Source organism: Salvelinus fontinalis, chromosome 31 (genome assembly GCF_029448725.1).
Source record: "Salvelinus fontinalis isolate EN_2023a chromosome 31, ASM2944872v1, whole genome shotgun sequence".
Taxonomy (NCBI): Eukaryota; Metazoa; Chordata; class Actinopteri; order Salmoniformes; family Salmonidae; genus Salvelinus; species Salvelinus fontinalis.
In genome coordinates this window covers 39145343-39166204 of record NC_074695.1, presented here as the reverse complement: position 1 = coordinate 39166204, position 20862 = coordinate 39145343, and the positions used below count along the sequence as shown (strand labels likewise).

The window sequence follows — 20862 nt, the reverse complement described above, 5'->3', positions numbered from 1 at the left end:
TCAGTAGAGTAGAATGCATTGGAGTAAGGTGGGTTCAATGCAATACATTATACTGTACTATACTGTGCTGTGATGTACTTTACTGAACTATACTTACTTGTATTTTCTTTACTGTACTGTAATGTACTCTGCTATGCTCTACTGTACTGTGCTGTCCAAACTTGTGAAACATAGATGTCTATGATTGGGCCAAATCAAGTCTGGACTAGGCCACACCAATCATAGATGTCTATATTTGGGCCAAATCAAGGCCGGTCCAGACTGGACCGAATCTGAACCAAATATAGACGTCTATGTTTGGGCCAAATCAAGGAAGGTCCAGACTGGACCACATGAGAACCAATTATAGAAGTCTTTGTATGGGCCAAATATAGGTCGGTCCGGACGTCTGTGGACATTGAAATCAAGGCCGGTCAGGACAAGACCAAATCGGAATTAAACAAAGACATCCATGATTGGTCCGGTCCAGACCAAAAAATCATACATTTTTGGATTTATAAATGTATGATATATATACCCATTGATTCTTGAACAATATAACTTAAAAATGGCTCATGAGCTAGTTCAAATGTTGTATGCCCATAGGACATGTTGTTGTTTCTCTGTAATACTACTAGCCACCTAGCAATTTTATCAAGTTGGCTACCAAGAAGCACTTTCAATCAATTTAGAGATCGCATTGATTTGTTCTTCTAATCAAATCAAATCGAAAAGAAAATGTATTGTTCCTCTATTTTATCGGAGCCCATGTATCTACAAACATATGGAATCGTCTTGAAAAGAGAAAGAGGCACATCCCTATCATACAGTGTTTGTTTACATTTACTTTGTTTGCAAACATATTTTCTGGCCCCTGGGTTACCCCAGTGGGAGGAGTTTGCTCCAGGTGAAAAGTGATGGCATTTCTTTTGGATGTCCTGGGCATGAACCAGGTGCCTTGTTCAAAGCCCAAAGCTAAGTCGGCTCAAAACAAAAGTTACGTTACCTAGGATAGATTTTAAGCATGTGGAGTAATGAGTAAGTTTCTGTGTTTTCACATGCAAAGAGAATGCTTTTCATAAAAACGCGTTCGAAACGTAACGAGTTCGAAAAGTATAACATATTTTATGGAAATTAGATGTTGTATGTTTCTGGACGATGCACCATGCTGCCTTGTTGACAACATTACTGAGAGTTGCAGATTACTGTTAAATTTGAGAAGGGCACCTCTCCCTCACGGCTTTTGCCCGTTCACGTCACGGTCCATAGACCGGTGCACCCCATATTGCGGAAGTTCAGCGTTACAGCGTGGTTAAAATGTAAAGGCAATGTTCCTTCATTAGCGGAGACTACATTCACGGTAAACGCTGCATTTGTCAGCTCAACCGTAAATTACTTTTACAATTGTATTTCACAATCTAACACTTCAGCGATAAAGATTGAATAGAGCCCTATATGTTACAAATTCTGTCTAGGTGGCTAGGCAGCAAATGTTAGCTAGGCTAATGGTTAGGGTTAAGTTTAGAAGTTAAGTTAAAGGGTTCCGGTTAGGTGAAGTGTTAGCTAAAATAGTTAAGGTTAGAGGAAGAGTTAGCCAAATGGGTTAAAGTTAGGGTTAGCTAACATGCTAAGTAGCTAAAAAGTAGTAAGTAGTTGAAAAGTTGCTCATGATGAGTTTCGAACTCGCAACCTTTGGGTTGCTAGATGTTCATGTTATACGCCCACCCTACTTTCGTTTCTGCCTGAAGTAACCATCTGTCTTATCTAACCACATTAAACGTAACATATACTAGTTTGAGTGTCCCGGATTTAAATTTGCCATGTCATATGAAGCCAGGCTGGCAAAAATATGGGCGAATACAGATGAGTTGGCTTAGATCCGTGGTATTCAAAGTCGGGGCCGCGACCACTAGAGTGGTTGCAGGAAACTGGAGTCGGGTCTCCAAAGCATTAAGAGTGCAGATTATTGCATGAGCCAATACACACACGTTTTCAAGAAAGATGCATTGTATTTTATTTTGCTAAGAGATTAAAATGTTATGAATTGAAGGTTATTTGTTGGAGTACAAATCGAAATGTAAGGATTTTAGGTTGTGTCATGAGATTTGGGGTGGGTGGGGTCATTTTTTTTGTCTTGGCTGAAAAAGTTTGAATTCCACAGGCTTAGATTGTTGACAACAAATTAACTATTAACTATATAAAACAAATACATTTGCACAATGAGCACTTGTCTCTCAAATACATTGTTACCTTTGTTGGTTAGCTAGCTAGAGCATTTTTGCCATATTAGCATGGACGTGACATTAGTCAAAACACCTCAAAAGAAGACATGGTATCAAGAACAAGATTTATGTGTATTATTTTTGTTTATATACAGAACAAGATAAAAATAGTGAATGGAGCTGCCTCCCAGGCGTGAACTCTGTCTGACTGCGAAGTTGGCTCAAAATTAAGGGGACTTAATTGAGCACGTGTAGTTATGAGTACGATTCTGTGTTTTCCCATGCAGAAGTGATTGCTTTTGATATACACGCTTTATCTACCTTGCCAATAAAACCTTGTTTGAAAATTTAAACATAGTCTATATTTTATCTAAAGGGATTGTAGCTTGTATTTTTTTGGGACGATGCACCATGTTGCATTGTTGACAACATGACTGACGCAGATTTCTGTTCATTTGAGAAAGCGCTCTTCCCTCGTTCACATCACGGGCCATAGACCAGTGCCCCGCAATTCAGCATAATCGAATCGCCCAATGTTGCTCGCAATCGGCACACGGCCTTTTGCCCCATTGAAGCGCGCGCATTGTTTTTGTGACGTGATCACATCAGTCGTCTATAGGTCCGTCGAAGAAAGTTTCTGGTTAGAAATGTGGCTTGGTTAGTATATTTCCAAGAAATAGCTAGGCTACGTACAGTAATTCCCTTGATCGCGGGTGATCAACTTCGAAGAAAGAAAACACTTTGGAATGTATCGTCAGCATGCAAAGGTAAGGGCGTCTATTTTCCACCCATTGTATCATATTGTCTTCATTTTTACAAACCGTTGTTTTTATCAGTTCAGTACCTTTGATTCATACTTCGCGTAGTAGTAGGCTATAGTCTTAATATTAGAGCGATAATGTTATGGTTAATCTATTTGTTTGCAGAACACGCCTGTGTAGCCAGCGTGATAGCTGGGCTAAGTATCTAATTTAGTAGAATGTGGCGTCTGTACACATTACTACTCTAGACGTTACCTCTCTCATCGACATATGCATTTTGTGGGCTATCAATGCACTGGAATGTGACTGCTGAAATACTTCGTAATGTCATCACACTTCCATTCGTCTACTTCTCAACTTCAACAGGGCACTGCATGCATGTGTCAGCTACTTCTGTTCTAACTTCTACACATCTTTAGAAATACATACACGTTGTAATGGATACAGAACTTCACAAGTTGACAAATCAATGCTACCTCAAATGTCTGCCAAAATGTAATTCTGTAAAAAACAGAACAAATCGAATACAGTTGCAAAGGAGATTTAACTTTTTCGTTGCTTAGGTCGACTTGTCACTCTCACTTTTTTTTATTTCCACAAACGTGGGCACTGTTATTTAACATTTTCCAATGGGCTGTCAATAGAGTTCTGAACATTTTAAGCTGCTGAGAGTAGGCACCTGGAATGGTATTCTGAAATTGCTACAAGGCTTTTAAAGTTATTCCAAGTATTTTCCTTATGTCATTGTGGCACAGTTTTGTGCACGTTTGGGTTACACAACTGTGTACAACCAGCCAGATGTATGAGGCTAGGTTACATATTGACTGTTCAAGAAAATGTCCCCCTAAAAAAATAACAGCTGTTATTTTGAAATTACTTTTAGGCCTAGTTGTACAGGGTGGGGTGGGGTTTTGGTCATACCACACATTCTTCAGTGTGCTAGTAATTCTATATCAGTCGTTCCTTGATCTCTCTTTCGCTCTCTCTCTCTTAGCAAGTCCAGACATGCACACACAAGTATTATTTTGCTGGCCCTAGCAATTTGTAATCTGTCAGATTGAGGGTATCAAGGCATGCATAGGGTAATGTGGGGTAACTAGCGCCCCCCCCCCCCATAAGAACAATGTCCAATTGCTGACACAAAGCAAAGTTTGGTAATGTGGATGATTAATTAACTCTTAAAAGCTCAAGTCTGGGTAACTTATTTTAATCAAAGAAATACAATATTTAACAAAATGGCTTTGGACATCTCACTATTAATGTCCTCACCATGATGAGGTTTTGATGTAAGGTCCCTCTTTTAATTTTCCTGCAAATCATGTCTAAATCGTTCTAAAGTACAGTACCAGTCAAAAGGTTGGACACGTCTACTCATTCCAGGGTTTTTCTTTATTTGTACTATTTTCTACATTGTAGAATCATAGTGAAGATATCAAAACTATGACATAACACATATGGAATCATGTGTTAAACAAAAAAGTGTTAAACAATTCAAATTCTATTTTATATTTGAGATTTTTCAAATAGCCACCATTTTCCTTGATGACAGCTTTGCACACTCTATGCATTCTCTCAACCAGGTTCATGAGGTAGTCACCTTGAATGCATTTCAATGAACAGGTGTACCTTAAATTAATTTGTGGAATTTCTTTCCTTAATGCGTTTGAGCCAATCAGTTGTGTTGTGACAAGGTAGGGATGGTATACAGAAGATGGCCCTATTTGGTAAAAGATGAAGTCCATATTATGGCAAGATCAAGTCCAGAAGATGGCCCTATTTGGTAAAAGATCAAGTCCATATTATGGCAAGAACAGCTCAAATCAGCAAAGAGAAATGACAGTCCATCATTACTTTAAGACATGAAGGTCAGTCATTACAGAAAATGTCAAGAACTTTAAACGTTTCTTCAACTGCAGTTGCAAAAATCATCAAGTGCTATGATGAAACTGGTTCTCATAAGGACCGCCACAGGAATGGAAGACCCAGAGTTACCTCTGCTGCAGAGGATAAGTTCATTAGATTTACCAGCCTCAGAAATTGCAGCCCAAATAAATGCTTCAGAGTTCAAGTAACAGACACATCTCCTCTGAACAGTTGATGTTGAGATTGTGTGAATCAGGCCTTCATGGTTGAATTGCTGCAACAACAAAAAACACAACTAAAGGACACCAATAAGAAGAAGAGACTTGCTTGGGCCAAGAAACACAAGCAATGGACATTTAGACCAGTGGAAATTTGTCCTTTGTCTGACGAGTCCAAATTTGAGATTTTTGGTTCCAACCGCCGTGTCTTTGTGAGATGCGATGTGGGTGAAAGGATGATATCTGCATGTGTATTTCCCACCGTAAAGAATGGAGGAGTAGGTATTATGATGTGGAGGTGCTTTACTGGTGAAACTGTCTGACTTATTTAGAATTCAAGGCACACTTAACCAGCATGGCTACCACAGCATTCTGCAGCGATCCGCCATACCATCTGGCTTGCGCTTAGTGGGACTATCATTTGTTTTTTGACAGGACAATGACCCAACACAGCCTGGAGTTATTTTTACCAAGAAGGAGAGTGCTGGAGTGCCCCATCAGATGACCTGGCCTCCACAATCCACCGACCTCAACCAAATTGAGATGGTTTGGGATGAGTCGAACCACAGTAATGGAAAAGCAGCCAACAAGTGCTCAGCATATGTGGGAACTCCTTCAAGACTGTTGGATAAGCATTCCAGGTGAAGCTGGTTGAGAGAATGCCAAGAGTGTGCAAATCTGTCAAGGAAAAGGGTGGCTATTTGAATAGCACCCTTTATAACAACAAAAACAGCTTGCTGTGGTTACCTGAAAGGTGGCAGGCCATATTTGTGATTTAAAAAAAATGCTTTGCTATTGTCTTTCAAGTGAACTCATGGCTAGATGGCTTGCCGAGGGCTTATAGCAGTCCTCTGAATGGGGGCTACCCGGAAGAGATGCAAATCACGTCTTGAATTGTAAAACGCCACTCGCCCGCTGGCGGTTAGGCCTGTAAAATGAATAACTGCTGATTTATAACCGTTAAGGACATAGCAGTTAGTTAACCATACTGTAACTGAGACAGGTAATTGTCATGGGGGTAAATGTATTTTCTAATCTGGTGATTCGGGTTGCAAAATGCATGTCTGGTTTTATGAGTAACCGTTCTTGCTCACGTAAAGATAGACACACAGGACCACCCATATTCAGGCAATACCGTGGGAAGGTCAAATATAAGGGGGAAGACTGGGAAAGACAATGTAACATCCATTACATTTTTTAGGAAAAGTTTTTGTAAAACATGCACCTTCCATCGGATCATCTTGAAACATTCTCTGTAAATGTAACTTTAATAAAGGTTTTACATGGTCTAGTATTGGTTTCCCTCTTCATTGTCAGTATCCTTTTCAGCGTTATGACATCCATAACAGTTGTGATGGATAATAATGTATCATATCTTAGCTTCAGAAGATTGTGAATTCACTACATTTTGTGTGCTTGTTCTGGGATGTTCTTCAAACTTTTCAGAAACATTTTATATCTTAAATGACGTATTCTAAGATTCTCTTGGAAAATATATTCTGAAATGCATTTGTCGTACATGGCAGTTCTATTTTTGATAGAAAGATGAGAAGAGTGTTTATCAGCAGTCTGAATAGTCCTGGAGTTTTTATTTTTTTATTTTTTTATGAAAGCCACTCAAAATATACTGACTTCATCCCGTTTCCAGAAAAGTGCCATTCCAAATAAAATCCCTGTAAAACGGCTTTGAATGGCATTTCTTAATTCTACTGAACAACTTGACATTGTGCAAGATGTTCCTGTACCTAGGAGTCTGTGCTGTTAAATCTTGCCATAAAAACGCACCTTATTATTATAAAGTCTGCATACGGGAGTTTTCCAACTCCGTGTAAGTGTTGGCTCAATGGCAAGTAGGTGCTAATGTTCACAGGAGACAAGCTGCTGGCAGTCGCATCATCTTAAACAAAGGAAAGGCATATTGCCCACCCAACTCTAGCTGGAGGATCTATTGATAGAGAAGCTTATTCAAATGCAAGGGAATAGTGAAATGGTGAGGTGTAGGGCAAGTGTGTGCTTTTTTTCTTCCACCGATTTGTTTTAAATTGGACTATATTGAAGTTATTGGAACAATGATTCTCTATCCAAATTCCATCACAGTTTGAGTGCCATAATTTTCCACATTTACTCTTTTATTTGGATTTGTATTGAAATAATATTGTTAACTAGAGGTCGACCGATTATGATTTTAACGCCAATACCGATACCGATTTATTGGAGGACAAAAAAGGCCGATACCGATTAATCGGACGATCTTTAAAATGTATTTGTAATAATGACAATTGCAACAATACTGAATGAACACTTATTTTAACTTAATATAATACATCAATAAAATCAATTTAGCCTCAAATAAATAATGAAACATGTTCAATTTGGTTTAAATAATGCAAAAACAAAGTGTTGGAGAAGAAAGTAGAAGTGCAATATGTGCCATGTAAGAAAGCTAACGTTTAAGTTCCTTGCTCAGAACACGAGAACATATGAAAGCTGGTGGTTCCTTTTAATAACATGAGATTTCAATATTCCCAGGTAAGAAGTTTTAGGTTGTAGTTATTATAGGACTATTTCTCTCTATACCATTTTGTATTTCATATACCTTTGACTATTGGATGTTCTTATAGGCACTTTAGTATTGCCAGTGTAACAGTATAGCTTCCGTCCCTCTCCTCGCTCCTACCTGGGCTCGAACCAGGAACACAACGACAACAGCCACCCTCGAAGCAGCGTTACCCATGCAGAGCAAGGGAACAACTACCCCAAGTCTTAGTGAGTGACGTTTGAAACGCTATTAGCGCGCACCCCGCTAACTAGCTAGCCATTTCACATCGGTTACACCAGCCTAATCTCGGGAGTTGATGGGCTTGAATTCATAAACAGCAGAGCTGCTGGCAAAACGCACAAAGGTGCTGTTTGAATGAATGCTTACGAGCCTGCTGGTGCCCACCATCGCTCAGTCAGACTGCTGTATCAAATCGTAGACTTAATTATGACATAACACATAGAAATATGAGCCATAGGTCATTAATATGGTCGAATCCGGAAACTATCATCTCGAAAACAAAACATTTATTCTTTCAGTGAAATACGGAACGGTTCCGTATTTTATCTAACGGGTGGCATCCATCAGTCTAAATATTCCTGTTACATTGCACAACCTTCAATGTTATGTCATAATTACGTAAAATTCTGGCAAATTAGTTCGCCATGAGCCAGGCGACCCAAACTTTTGCGTATACCCTGACTCTGCGTGCAATGAACGCAAGAGAAGTGACAATTTCACCTGGTTAGTATTGCCTGCTAACCTGGATTTCTTTTAGCTAAATATGCAGGTTTAAAAATATATACTTCTGTGTATTGATTTTAAGAAAGGCATCGATGTTTATGGTTAGGTACACATTGGAGCAACGACAGTCCTTTTTCGCGAATGTGCACTGCGTGGATTATATGCAACGCAGGACACACTAGATAAACTAGTAATATCATCAACCATGTGTAGTTATAACTAGTGATTATGATTGATTAAGTTTAATGCTAGCTAGCAACTTACCTTGGCTTCTTACTGCATTCGCGTAACAGGCGGGCTCCTCGTGAGGCAGGTGGTTAGAGCATTGGACTAGTTAATCGTAAGGTTGCAAGATTGAATCCCTGAGCTGACAAGTTAAAAATCTGTCGTTCTGCCCCTGAACAAGGCAGTTAACCCACCGTTCCTAGGCCGTCATTGAAAATAAGAATGTGTTCTTAACTGACTTGCCTAGTTAAATAAAGGTGTACATTTAAAAAACTAAAAATAATCAGGCATCCACAATTACCGATTTCCGATTGTTATGAAAACTTGAAATCGGCCCTAATTAATCTGCCATTCCGATTAATCGGTCGACCTCTATTGTTAACCCCACATATTAACCTCTTTACTGTATCAGTGTTCTATTTGTGCCCTAATCAACTGTTTCTCTCCTCAGTCTTTGACCCCAGGTGTGAAGCAGCTAGCTGACCTAGCTGAACACTAGGTGGGCCTACGTTTTGGGGAAAATGCACTCCAGTGTTGAGGTGCCCCCAAACCCCCATGTTGCCAGCAACCACAACAACAGTCCCGGAAACTCGGGTTCCCAGTATGCCTTGTGTGCCCTGGGGGTGGGACTGGTGGCCCTGGGCATTGTCATGATCGTGTGGAGTGTGGTGCCCTCCGACATGGCCGCGAACAACAGCAGTGGCAATGGAGGAGGGAACCCGAAACCGGACACTAGGGGGAGGACTTCATCGGTGGCCTTTGTACTGGTCGGGGCTGGAGTGGCCATGCTCCTGCTGTCCCTGTGCCTGGGGATGAGGAACAAGCAGCGGGAGCAGCAGGTGCTCCTAGAGGCCCAGACTCTGGGGGCAGGCAACGAAGCTGCCAGTGAGGACGACGGAGAGGCGTGAGTACTGTAGCTACTGAGTTAGTTTGTACGCTAATTAATGATCTCAGCAGGTTTGTTTGCTCAGGGTTCAGTGCAGGGGTGGGCAATCCCTTTATTACTTTACTAACCGTTTGACTGCTCCTAGATGTGTAACATTGCATGATTGCAATTGCACACCCGATGATGCCATCAGTGTTTCCGGATGATGTCATCAGAAACACTTATTTCTATATTTTTGACTACAAAAAATAGAAACTTGCCGTTCTCACATGTATTGATGTTTGTGGTGGTGCTGGAGATGAATATTGCCCTTTAACCTATGAGGGCTAACACATGTTCAGCTGATTCAACTACAGTGAACAAAAATATAAATATAACATGTATAGTGTTCGTCCAATGTTTCATGAGCTGAAATAAAAGAGCCCAGAAATGTTCCATACACACAAGCTTATTTACAGTGCGTTCAGGAAATATTCAGATCCCTTCACTTTTCCACATTTTGTTATGTTACAGCCTTACTAAAATTGATTTAAATAGTTTTTTCCTCATCAATCTACACGCAACTCCATAATGAAAAAAAGCAAAAACAGGTTTAAATGTTTTTTGCAAATATAAAAAACAAATCACATTTACATAAGTATTCAGACCCTTTACTCAGTACTTTGTTGAAGCACCTTTCGCAGCGATTACAGCCTCAAGTCTTCTTGGGTATGATGCTGCAAGCTTGTCACGCCTGTATTTGGGGAGTTTCTCCCATTCTCTGCAGATCGTCTTAAGCTCTGGCAGGTTGGATGGGTAGCGTTGCTGCACAGCTATTTTTAGGTCTTTCCAGAGATGTTCGAACGGGTTCAAGTCCAGGCTCTGGCTGGGCCACTCAAGGACTTTGAGACTTGTCCCGAAGCCACTTCTGCGTTGTCTTGGCTGTGTGCTTAGGGTCGTTGTCCTGTTGGAAGGTGAACCTTCACCCCAGTCTGAGGTCCGGAGAGCTCTGAAGCAGGTTTTCATCAAGGATCTCTCTGTACTTCATCTTTCCCTCGATCCTGACTAGTCTCCCAGTCCCTGCTGCTGAAAAACATCCCCACAGCGTGATGCTGCCACCACCATGCGCCACCATAGGGATGGTTCCAGGTTTCTTCCAGACAAGACACTTGGCATTTAGACCAAAGTGTTCAATCTTGGTTTCATCAGACCAGAGAGTCTTGTTTCTCATGGTCTGAGAGTCTATAGGTGACATTTAGCCAACTCCAAGTAGGCTGTCATGTGCCTTTTACTGAGTTAGTGGCTTCTGTCTGGCCACTTTACCATAAAGGCCTGATTGGTGGAGTGCTTAAGAGGTTGTCCTTCTCGAAGGTTCTGCCATCTCCACAGAGGAACTCTGAAGCTCTATCAGAGTGACCATCAGGTTCTTGGTCACCTCCCTGACCAAGGCCCTTCTCCCCCAATTTCTCAATTTTGCCAGGCGGCCAGCTCTAGGAGTCTTGGTGGTTCCAAACTTCTTCCATTTAAAATAGATGGAGGACACTGTGTTGTTGGGGACCTTAATAAATGCTGCAGACACTTTTTGGTACCCTTCCCCAGATCTGTGCCTCGACACAATCCTGTCTCGGAGCTCTACGGACAATTCCTTCTACCTCATGGCTTGGTTTTTGCCCTGACATGCAGTGTCAACTGGGGGACCTTATATACACAGGCGTGTGCCTTTCCAAATCATGTCCAATCAATTGAATTTACCACAGGTGGAGTCCAATCAACTGGAGCCTCCCGAGTGGCGCAGCGGTCTAAGTCACTGATTCGCAGGGCTAGCTGTGTTCCTACAGATCATGGTTTGATACTGGGCTGTGTCGCAGCCGGCTGCGACCGGGATACCCATGAGGCGATGCACAATTGGCCCAGAGTTGTCTGGCTTTGTAGAGGGTTTGGCCGGTCAGGGATGTCCTTGTCCCATCGTGCTCCAGCGTCTCCAATGGCGTGCCGGGTGCAGGCACGCTGACATGGTTGCCAGGTATACAGTGTTTCCTCCAACACATTGGTGCAGCTGGCGGGGTTATGTTTCGGGGGACGCACGGCTCTCGACCTTCGCCTCTCCCGAGTCCGTACGGGAGTTGCAGGGATGGGATAAGACTGTAACTATCAATTGGATATGAAGAAATTGGGGAGGAAAAAGTGGGTAAAATAATAAGGCTGTAACAAAAATGTAGAAAAATGGAAGGGGTCTGAATACTTTCCGATTGCACTGTCTCAAATTGTATGCACAAATTTGTTTGCATCCCTGTAAGTGAGCATTTCTCATTTGCCAAGAAGCTGATTAAACAGCATTAGCATTACACAGGTGCACCTTGTGCTGGGGGAAATAAAGACCACTCTAAATGTGCAGTTTTGTCACACAACACAATGCCACAGATGTCTCAAGTTTTGAGGGAGTGTATGCATGCTGACTGCAGGAATGTCCACCAGAGCTGTTGCCAGATAATTTAATGTTAATTTCTCTACCATAAGCTGCCGCCAACATTGTTTAAAACAATTTGACAGTACGTCTAACCGGCTTTACAACCACAGACCACGTGTATCCACGCCAGCCTAGGACCTCCACATCCGGCTTCTTCACCTGCGGGATCGTCTGAGACCAGCCACCCTGACAGCTGATGAAACTGTGGGTTTGCATAACCTAAGAATTTCTGCTCAAACTGTCGGAAACCGTCTCAGAGAAGCTCATCTGCATGCTCGTCGTCCTCACCAGGGTCTTGACCTGACTGCAGTTCGGCATCAGTCTGCAAATGCTCACCTTCGATGGCCACTGGCATACTGGAGAAGTGTGCTCTTCACGGATGAATCCCAGTTTCAACTGTACCGGGTAGATGTAAAGAGTGCCCCCATTTTTATCTCCGTGCAATTTGAAATATCGTGACAAGATCCTGAGGCCCATTGTCGTGCCATTCATCCACCGCCATCACCAGTGCACAACCCCCATGTCGCAAGGATCTGGACACAATTCCTGGAAGCTGAAAATGTCCCAGCTCTTCCATGGCCTGCACACTCACCAGACATGTCACCCATTGAGCATGTTTTGGACGCTCTGGATCGCCGGGTACGATGGCGTGTTCCAGTTCCCGGCAATATCCAGCAACTTCCCACACCCATTGAAGAGAAGTGGGACAACATTCCACAGGCCATATCAACAGCCTGATCAACTCTATGTGAAGGAGATGTCGCGCTGCATGAGGCAAATGGTGGTCACCCCAGATACTGACTGGTTTTCTGATCCATGCCTCTACCTTTTTTTTAAGGTATCTGTGACCAACAGATGCATATCTGTATTCCCAGTAATGTGAAAACCATAGATTAGGGCCTGATGAATTTATTTACATTGATTCATATCCTTATGAATTGTAACTCAGTAAATTGTTGCATGTTTTGTTTGTTTGTTCACTGTGGTTAGTTGTTTCGTTTGATCATGTGAATGGCTTTGCTTTGGCTGGAGCAAAATCCTGCACCGACACTGGTCCTTTGCTATTAACATGGGTTACCCATGTTTTAGTGCTTCTTTAAGTAACTTTTAAGTTCAAGCCCCATTACATAAACAGGGCACCTGTTGCAATAAAGCAATGTAAAACCATCAGGACTATTTATCAGTACACACGGCATAGCCTAGAGTACACACGGAATCAACAATATAGAAACGAACACAGTCCATTCTGAAAGCGCATAGTTACTCATGTCTGTCTGTGTGTTTCTGTATGAATGTCCACAGGGCAGAGGAGCGATCCCAGAGGTACACTGTGCCCAGCTACGAGGAGGTGGTAGGCAGCGGCGAGTACCCCATACGCCAGAGCAACTTGCGCCACAGCTCCTCCCAGCTGCCCTCCTACGACGACCTGGTGGACGGTGTGCAGATTGAGCTGGAAGGGTCAGATGTCACCCAGACGTCACCCGCTTCCGCTAACCCTGCCTCCTCTGCTGTGCCTAACCGCCGCCCTGGGCGAACGGGCCTCAAGCTCCTTCCCCTTAAGATCCGGAGGATTAAATCGGAGAAGCTCTTTATGAATAACACGGATAACTCTCAGCCACCGGGAGGGTTCTCTATTGAGCCGCTCACTCCGCCACCAATGTATGAGGACAAAGCACCCCAGCTCTGAGACTTGGCACCTTCTAGGTTTCAAAGCAGGTTACTGAAGCCGCTGCGTCCCACTAGGCGTGGATTGGTTGTGCAGTGCTACTATAGATGTGATCAGATGGCCCTTGTCATGCATCTGTGGTTTAATCATCTCAATGGCCCTTGTCATGCCTACCTGGCTGAGGACTTTTCTTTAGACCTGCAACTCAAGGGCAGTGAGCACTTCCATATGTGAGGCACTGGCATTTGAGTAGATCTTTGGGGCAACTCTAATGTTGCTGGACAGAGGGAACACTTGGACAGAGAGTACATCCAATTTCGGACTATGATTACAAGGACATTGAAGCTCGGTTCAAAGGATCAATATTATTGGGGGAAATACTCGGTGTGTCTTTGATGCCTTTTATTCCTTTACAACGAGTACTTACTCTGGTCCAAATCTCCTTTTGTATGCAGTTGACCATATTTTATTTTCGTCTGTCTGATTTATATTATTTCAAGTTCCGTCTTCATCCTCAGTCCAGTCAGCCACGTGTTATAGATGTATTATTCATGTCTGTGTTTTTGTATTCTGTACAGCTACTTAGACAGCTGCTCCTCACATTTTGGGAGAAGTGCTATTTGGCGACTGAATCAATGGCCGCCTTGCTCAGACAGACAGTGTTTGTGTGTTGCTGCCTGTGTTGCTCGTCAATAGAGGACAATTGCGAGAGACCGAGGCTCATGGGTAGTTAGAAGCCTTTACCCTGTAGCCATGGTGAAATGGGGTTGGGCTCTGAAGGCAGTAGTGTAGTCCAGCTCTTTTCCTTGACTTTTTTTTTTTTTTTTTTTTGCTCAATAGAGGAGAACACAAGGGGGACTTTCTCTGAGCAGCTGGGAGCTGGGATAATGGCACCCATTGCTCACTCACTCATCACTCTTGAACTATTCTTCACTAGCTCCTTGACTGGCAGCACTTTCATTAGGAGTATTCAGAGAATGAACTTCTGGTGTCCATGGTTTGACCCCATTTTGTTTAGTGGAGCGAAAATACATCAGTACCTATCTCTCTAGCCTGTTTGTTTTATGCTTATGAGAGTATGGAAATTAGCGAGTCCATGAAGTTTTTGGAAGTTAAGAATGTTATTTTCTTATCATACGGATGCTATTTTCTGATATCATGTTGATGAACCTGTTCAACAACTATTCACCACTTTTTAGATGGGAACACAAACTGTACACAACAGTAGCCTTTTTTGTGTAAGTGAACACTTAATAAACTAGCAAATGTATACCTATACATACAGAACAACAATAGGCTTTTTTAATTAGAATTGAATTGTTGAATTACTATGCTAAACAAAAATATAAATGCAACATGTAAAGTGTTGGTCCCATGTTTCATGACCTGAAACACAAGATCCCAGAAATGTTCCATATGCACAAAAAGCATATTTCTCTAATTTTCTGAACAAATTTGTTTACATTCCTGTTAGTGAGCGTTTTTCCTTTGCCAAGATAATCCATCCACCTGACAGATGTGGCATATCAAGAAGATGATTAAACAGCATAGTTATTACACAGGTGCATGAAATAAAAGGCTACTCTAAAATGTGCCATTTTGTCACACAACACAATGCCTTAGATGTTACATTTTGAAGGAGCGTGCAATTATCATGCTGCCTGCAGGAATGTCCTTTAGAACTGTTGCCAGAATTTAAATGTTCAGTTCTATACCATAAGCTGCTTCCAATGTCGTTTTAGATAACTGGCCTCACAACCGCAGACTACATGTAATCACGCCAGCCCAGGAGCTCCACATCTGTGCTGAAGAGTATTTCTGTCTTTAATAAATCCCTTTTGTGGGGAAAAACTCATTTTGATTGGCTGGGCCTAGCTCCCAAATGGGTGGGCCTATGCCCTCCCAGGCTCACCCATGGCTGCGCCCCTGCCCAGTCGTGAAATCCGTAGATTAGGGCCTAATGAATTTATTTCAATTAACTGATTTCCTTGTTAGAACTGTAACTCAGTAAAATCTCAGAAATTGTTGCGTTTTTATATTTTTGTTCAGTACAGTTTATACATGTAAAATAGCATGCACATCATCTATATTTTAGTTTTATACATTGATTTTGTACAATATTGTTGACGGTATTTGTAGTTGTGATGCCTAGGCAGTGCTGTGTGTGTGTGGGGGGGCGACCAGTTTTGGCTGTGAGGAATCCGTGGCTTCATACCATGTTCTGTACTTATGGGGACACTGCACTCTAAAATGAAAGTTTGTCAGACGTTTTCAAACCTCAAAAGAAGCATTATGTTAAGCAACGTACACATCCCATTCCATTGGTTTTGTAGATCCAACGTAATGTCACAACCCCAAATGAATGATAACAATGAGCACCAGAGATGCTTATCTGTTTATGAATGAAAAATTGTGCCCGTTGTGCTCATCTTTTCCATTCATAAACAGATCAGCATCAAGATAAGCACCATGGTGTCCATCTTTTCCATTCATTTTGGGATTGAGGAATACAGCTGTATCTATACAATCAATGGTGTTGGACATGGATCCACCTTCACATTAGACTTCTTTTGAGGTATAAAAACATCTAACAAACTTAGATTTTGGAGTGTATTGTCCTTTTAAGAATATTCTTATGTGGAACAGAAACATTGTTCATGAGTTCAATGGACTTTTCTCTCAACCAGCTGTATGTATAACATTTATTCACATCATTTCAAATACTTAGCATTATTTGTAAACTATATGATTTGCTTGTATGTCTAAATTTCATTTTGTATGTATTGTGAAAGTATGTATTTGTATGAGGAGTTCTGTCTGTTTATGTTGACTTTGACGAGTACAGAATAATGCATTATTGTGTACAGTAAAGGAGTTGAGTATGAATAATGTAAAAAATAAATTCAAACTATTCCGACCACACAGTTTTATTGCAAATAGGTCCTGTGACGACTTACTGGTTTTCAGCAACCACACTAACGTGTTTCTGGGAAATCATTAACCGTGGCAGTACCTTACTTCCTGTAGTATACAGTGCCTTCGGGAAATATTCAGACCCCTTCACTTTTTCACATTTTGTTACGTTACAACCTTATTCTAAAATGGATTAAATAAATGTTTTTCCCTCATCAATCTACACACAATATACCTCATAGCGACAAAGTGAAAACAGGTTTTTAGAAATGTATTAAAAATAAATACTTTATGTAAGTACTCAGACCCTTTGCTATGATACTCAAAATTGAGCTCATGTGCATCCTGTTACCATTGATCATCATTGAGATGTTTCTACAACTTGATTGGACTCCACCTGTAGAAAATATGATTGATTGTACATGATTTTGAAAGGCGCACACACCTGTCTATATAAGGTCCCACAGTTGACACCGCATGTCAGAGGAGAAAAAAAGCCATGAGGTCGAAGGAATTGTCCATAGAGCTCCGAGACAGGATTGTATCGAGGTACCCTTCCCCAGATCTGTACCAACGCATTTCTGCAGCATTGAAGGTTCCTTAAGAACACAGTCACCTCCATCATTCTTAAATGGAGGAAGTTTGGAACCACCAAGACTCTTCCTACAGCTGGCTGCCCCCGGCCAAACTGAGCAATCAGGGGAGAAGTGCCTTGGTCAGGGAGGTGACCAAGAACCTGATGGTCACTCTTATAGAGCTCCAGAGTTCCTCTGTGGAGATGGGAGAACATTCCAGAAGGACAACCATCTCTGCAGCACTACCAATCAGGCCTTTATGGTAGAGTGGCTAAACAGAAACCACTCCTCAATAAAAGGCACATGACTGCCAGCTTGGAGTTTGCCAAAAGGCACCTAAAGACTCTCAGACCATGAGAAACAAGATTCTCTGGTCTGATGAAACATGCGTCACGTCTGGAGGAAAACTGACACCATCCCTATGGTGAAGCATGAAGCACACAGCCTCGACATCGCAGGAGTGACTTCGAGACTCAATGTCCTCGAGTGGCCCAGCCAAAGCCTGGACTTGAACCCAATCGAACATCTCTGGAGAGACCTGAAAACAGCTGTGCAGCAACGCTCCCCAACCAACCTGACAGAGCTTGAGAGGATCTGCAGAGAAGAAGATTCTCCAAATACAGGTGTGCCAAGCTTGTAGCATCATACCAAAGAATACTCAAGGCTGCCAAAGGTGCCTCAACAAAGTACTGAGTAAAGGGTCTGAATACTTATGTAAATGTCATATTTCAGTTTTACATTTTTTTTAAATTTGCAAAAATGTTTAGAAACCTGGTTTTGCTCTCTCATTATGGGGTATTGTGTGTAGATTGATGAAGGGAAAACACAATTGTATCATTTTTAGAATAAGGCTGTAACGTAACAAATTGTGGAAAAAGTCAAAGTGTCTGAATACTTTCCTAATGCACTGTATACAGTATGGTTGAGATATTGTAGGTGATATAGTGCCCTCAGAAAGTATTCACACTCCTTGACTCTTTTCACATTTTGTTTGTTACAGCCTGAATTTGAAATGGGTGAAATTAAAAAAGTATCACTGCCTACACACAATATCCCATAATGTCAAAAAGGAATAATGTTTTTAGACATTTTTACAAATTAATTAAAAATGAAAAGCTGAAATGTCTGGGGTCAAGTATTCAACTATTTTTGTTTTGGTAAGCTTAAATTCATTTCAGGAGTAAAAATGTGCTTAACAAATGACAACTTGCGTGGACTCACTCTGTGTGCCATAATAGTGTTTAACATGATTGTTTTAATGCCTACCACATCTGTGTACCCCACACATACAATTATCTGTAAGGTCCCTCTGTCGAGCAGTGAATTTCAAACACCAATTCAACCACAAAGACCAGGGAGGATTTCTGTTATGGGTAGGCTTGTAATCATTAAGGACTGGGGAGTCCTTAAGAATAAAAATTAAACGGAAGGATAAAAATTAAACGGAAGGGAGCTAAAAACAGGCAAAATCCTAAAGGAAATCCTGGTGCAGTCTGCTTTCCACCAGACACTGGGAGATGAATTCACCTTTCAGCAGGACAATAACATAAAACAAATCTACACTGGTGTTGCTTACCTAGAAGACAGTGAATGTTCCCGAGTGGCCGAGTTACAGTTTTGGCATAAATCTACATGCAAATCTATGGCAAGATGTGAAAATGGTTTTCTAGGAATGATCAACAACCAATTTGACAGAACATGATTTCTGAAAAGAATAATAGGCAAATTTGGCACAATCCAGGTGTGGAAAGCTCTTAAGAGACTTACCCAGAAAATCTCACAGCTGTAATCGCTGCCAAATGTGCTTCTACAAGGTATTGACTCAGGGATGTGATTACTTATGTAAATGAGATATACACTGCTCAAAAAAATAAAGGGAACACTTAAACAACACAATGTAACTCCAAGTCAATCACAATTCTGTGAAATCAAACTGTCCACTTAGGAAGCAACACTGATTGACAATAAATTTCACATGCTGTTGTGCAAATGGAATAGACAAAAGGTGGAAATTATAGGCAATTAGCAAGACACCCCCAATAAAGGAGTGGTTCTGCAGGTGGTGACCACAGACCACTTCTCAGTTCCTATGCTTCCTGGCTGATGTTTTGGTCACTTTTGAATGCTGGCGGTGCTTTCACTCTAGTGGTAGCATGAGACGGAGTCTACAACCCACACAAGTGGCTCAGGTAGTGCAGCTCATCCAGGATGGCACATCAATGCGAGCTGTGGCAAGAAGGCCTGCTAGAGGTCATTTTGCAGGGCTCTGGCAGTGCTCCTCCTTGCACAAAGGCGGAGGTAGCGGTCCTGCTGCTGGGTTGTTGCCCTCCTACGGCCTCCTCCACGTCTCCTGATGTACTGGCCTGTCTCCTGGTAGCGCCTCCATGCTCTGGACACTACGCTGACAGACACAGCAAACCTTCTTGCCACAGCTCGCATTGATGTGCCATCCTGGATGAGCTGCACTACCTGAGCCACTTGTGTGGGTTGTAGACTCCGTCTCATGCTACCACTAGAGTGAAAGCACCGCCAGCATTCAAAAGTGACCAAAACATCAGCCAGGAAGCATAGGAACTGAGAAGTGGTCTGTGGTCACCACCTGCAGAACCACTCCTTTATTGGGGGTGTCTTGCTAATTGCCTATAATTTCCACCTTTTGTCTATTCCATTTGCACAACAGCATGTAAAATTTATTGTCAATCCGTGTTGCTTCCTAAGTGGACAGTTTGATTTCACAGAAGTGTGATTGACTTGGAGTTACATTGTGTTGTTTAAGTGTTCCCTTTATTTTTTTGAGCAGTGTATATGTATTTAATTTTCAATACATTTGCAAACATTTCTAAAAAGGTGTCACTTTGTCATTATGGGGAATTCTGTGTAGATGGGTGACAGAAACACTTTTATTTCAAACATTTTTAATTCTGGCTGTAACAACAAAATGCAGAATAAGTCAAGGGGTTTGAATACTTTCTAGTATTCTATTTAGCCTATAGGAATTGACAATAAGGCACAAACAGATCGTGGACCAGGCTAGGTGATATTTGTACTTTTCCACTATGTTATTCACCTTATCTGTGTTACTGTGAAGCTGGATGAAGAGGAAACAAAGCCTGAGAATGTTGGCTTCTTCTCTTGTCAGTGTTGAATCTTTGTTGTGTTCTCAAGGTCATTCTCTGTTAGAAAGACACTCATTTTCAAAGTGCTGGCTTTTAAAAAGTTCCATAAAACTCTGTGTTAGTCATTATTGTACTCAAACGCTGTTAACATAATTACTTTTGTGTTTGGGAGCCTTTTAACTCAATATAAGGATTTCTGTTTGGCTTTTACATGTACAGATTTGACCTTGCTTCCCTCTAGTGGTAGAGTGCTGTAACCTTTTCAATACACATTTGATAATTAGGGACCATAGTATTTCTTGATCAGGCAGTGGCATTCCTTTTAATATGTCATCACATTCATTGAGAAAATGTAAAACAAAAGACCGTAAGTGACACAGTACTTCCCTATAGCTTTTGAATAACATTGTAAATGATTACTACTATGTACATTCGAAATGTGGTATCAATATATTAAAATGCCTTGCGAGCTGACACTGAGTATCTGCAGTTACAATAGATTATAGTTTTGTTCAGAATTCTTGTACAATGATAATGAATCTGCTTGTTGTGCATTTGTTAGTTGTAAGTTTTGTTGATTGTTAAATGTGTATATAGAGTGGCAAGAAAAAGTATGTGAACCCTTTGGAAGTACCTGGATTTCTGCAAAAATTGGTCATAACATTTGATCTGATCTTCATCTAGGTCACAACAATAGACCAACACAGTC

General features: G+C 41.5%; 1 protein-coding gene across 1 annotated transcript; it reads left to right on the top strand.

Annotated features, from left to right (window-relative positions):
- Nucleotides 1–1264: 1264 nt before the first annotated feature.
- tmem51a (transmembrane protein 51a) lies at nucleotides 1265–16466 on the top strand. The gene is made up of 3 exons (XM_055892595.1): nucleotides 1265–2968; nucleotides 9003–9455; nucleotides 13186–16466. The coding sequence occupies exons 2-3, from the start codon at nucleotides 9073–9075 to the stop codon at nucleotides 13568–13570; spliced, it is 768 nt and encodes a 255-aa protein (XP_055748570.1). The 5' UTR covers nucleotides 1265–2968; nucleotides 9003–9072; the 3' UTR covers nucleotides 13571–16466.
- Nucleotides 16467–20862: the final 4396 nt, after the last annotated feature.

Coding starts and splice junctions, on each gene's coding strand:
- tmem51a (XM_055892595.1), top strand. CDS start 9,073: ATGCACTCCAGTGTTGAGGTGCCCCCAAACCCCCATGTTGCCAGCAAC. Junction 9,456..13,185: donor AGTGAGGACGACGGAGAGGC/GTGAGTACTGTA, acceptor GAATGTCCACAG/GGCAGAGGAGCGATCCCAGA.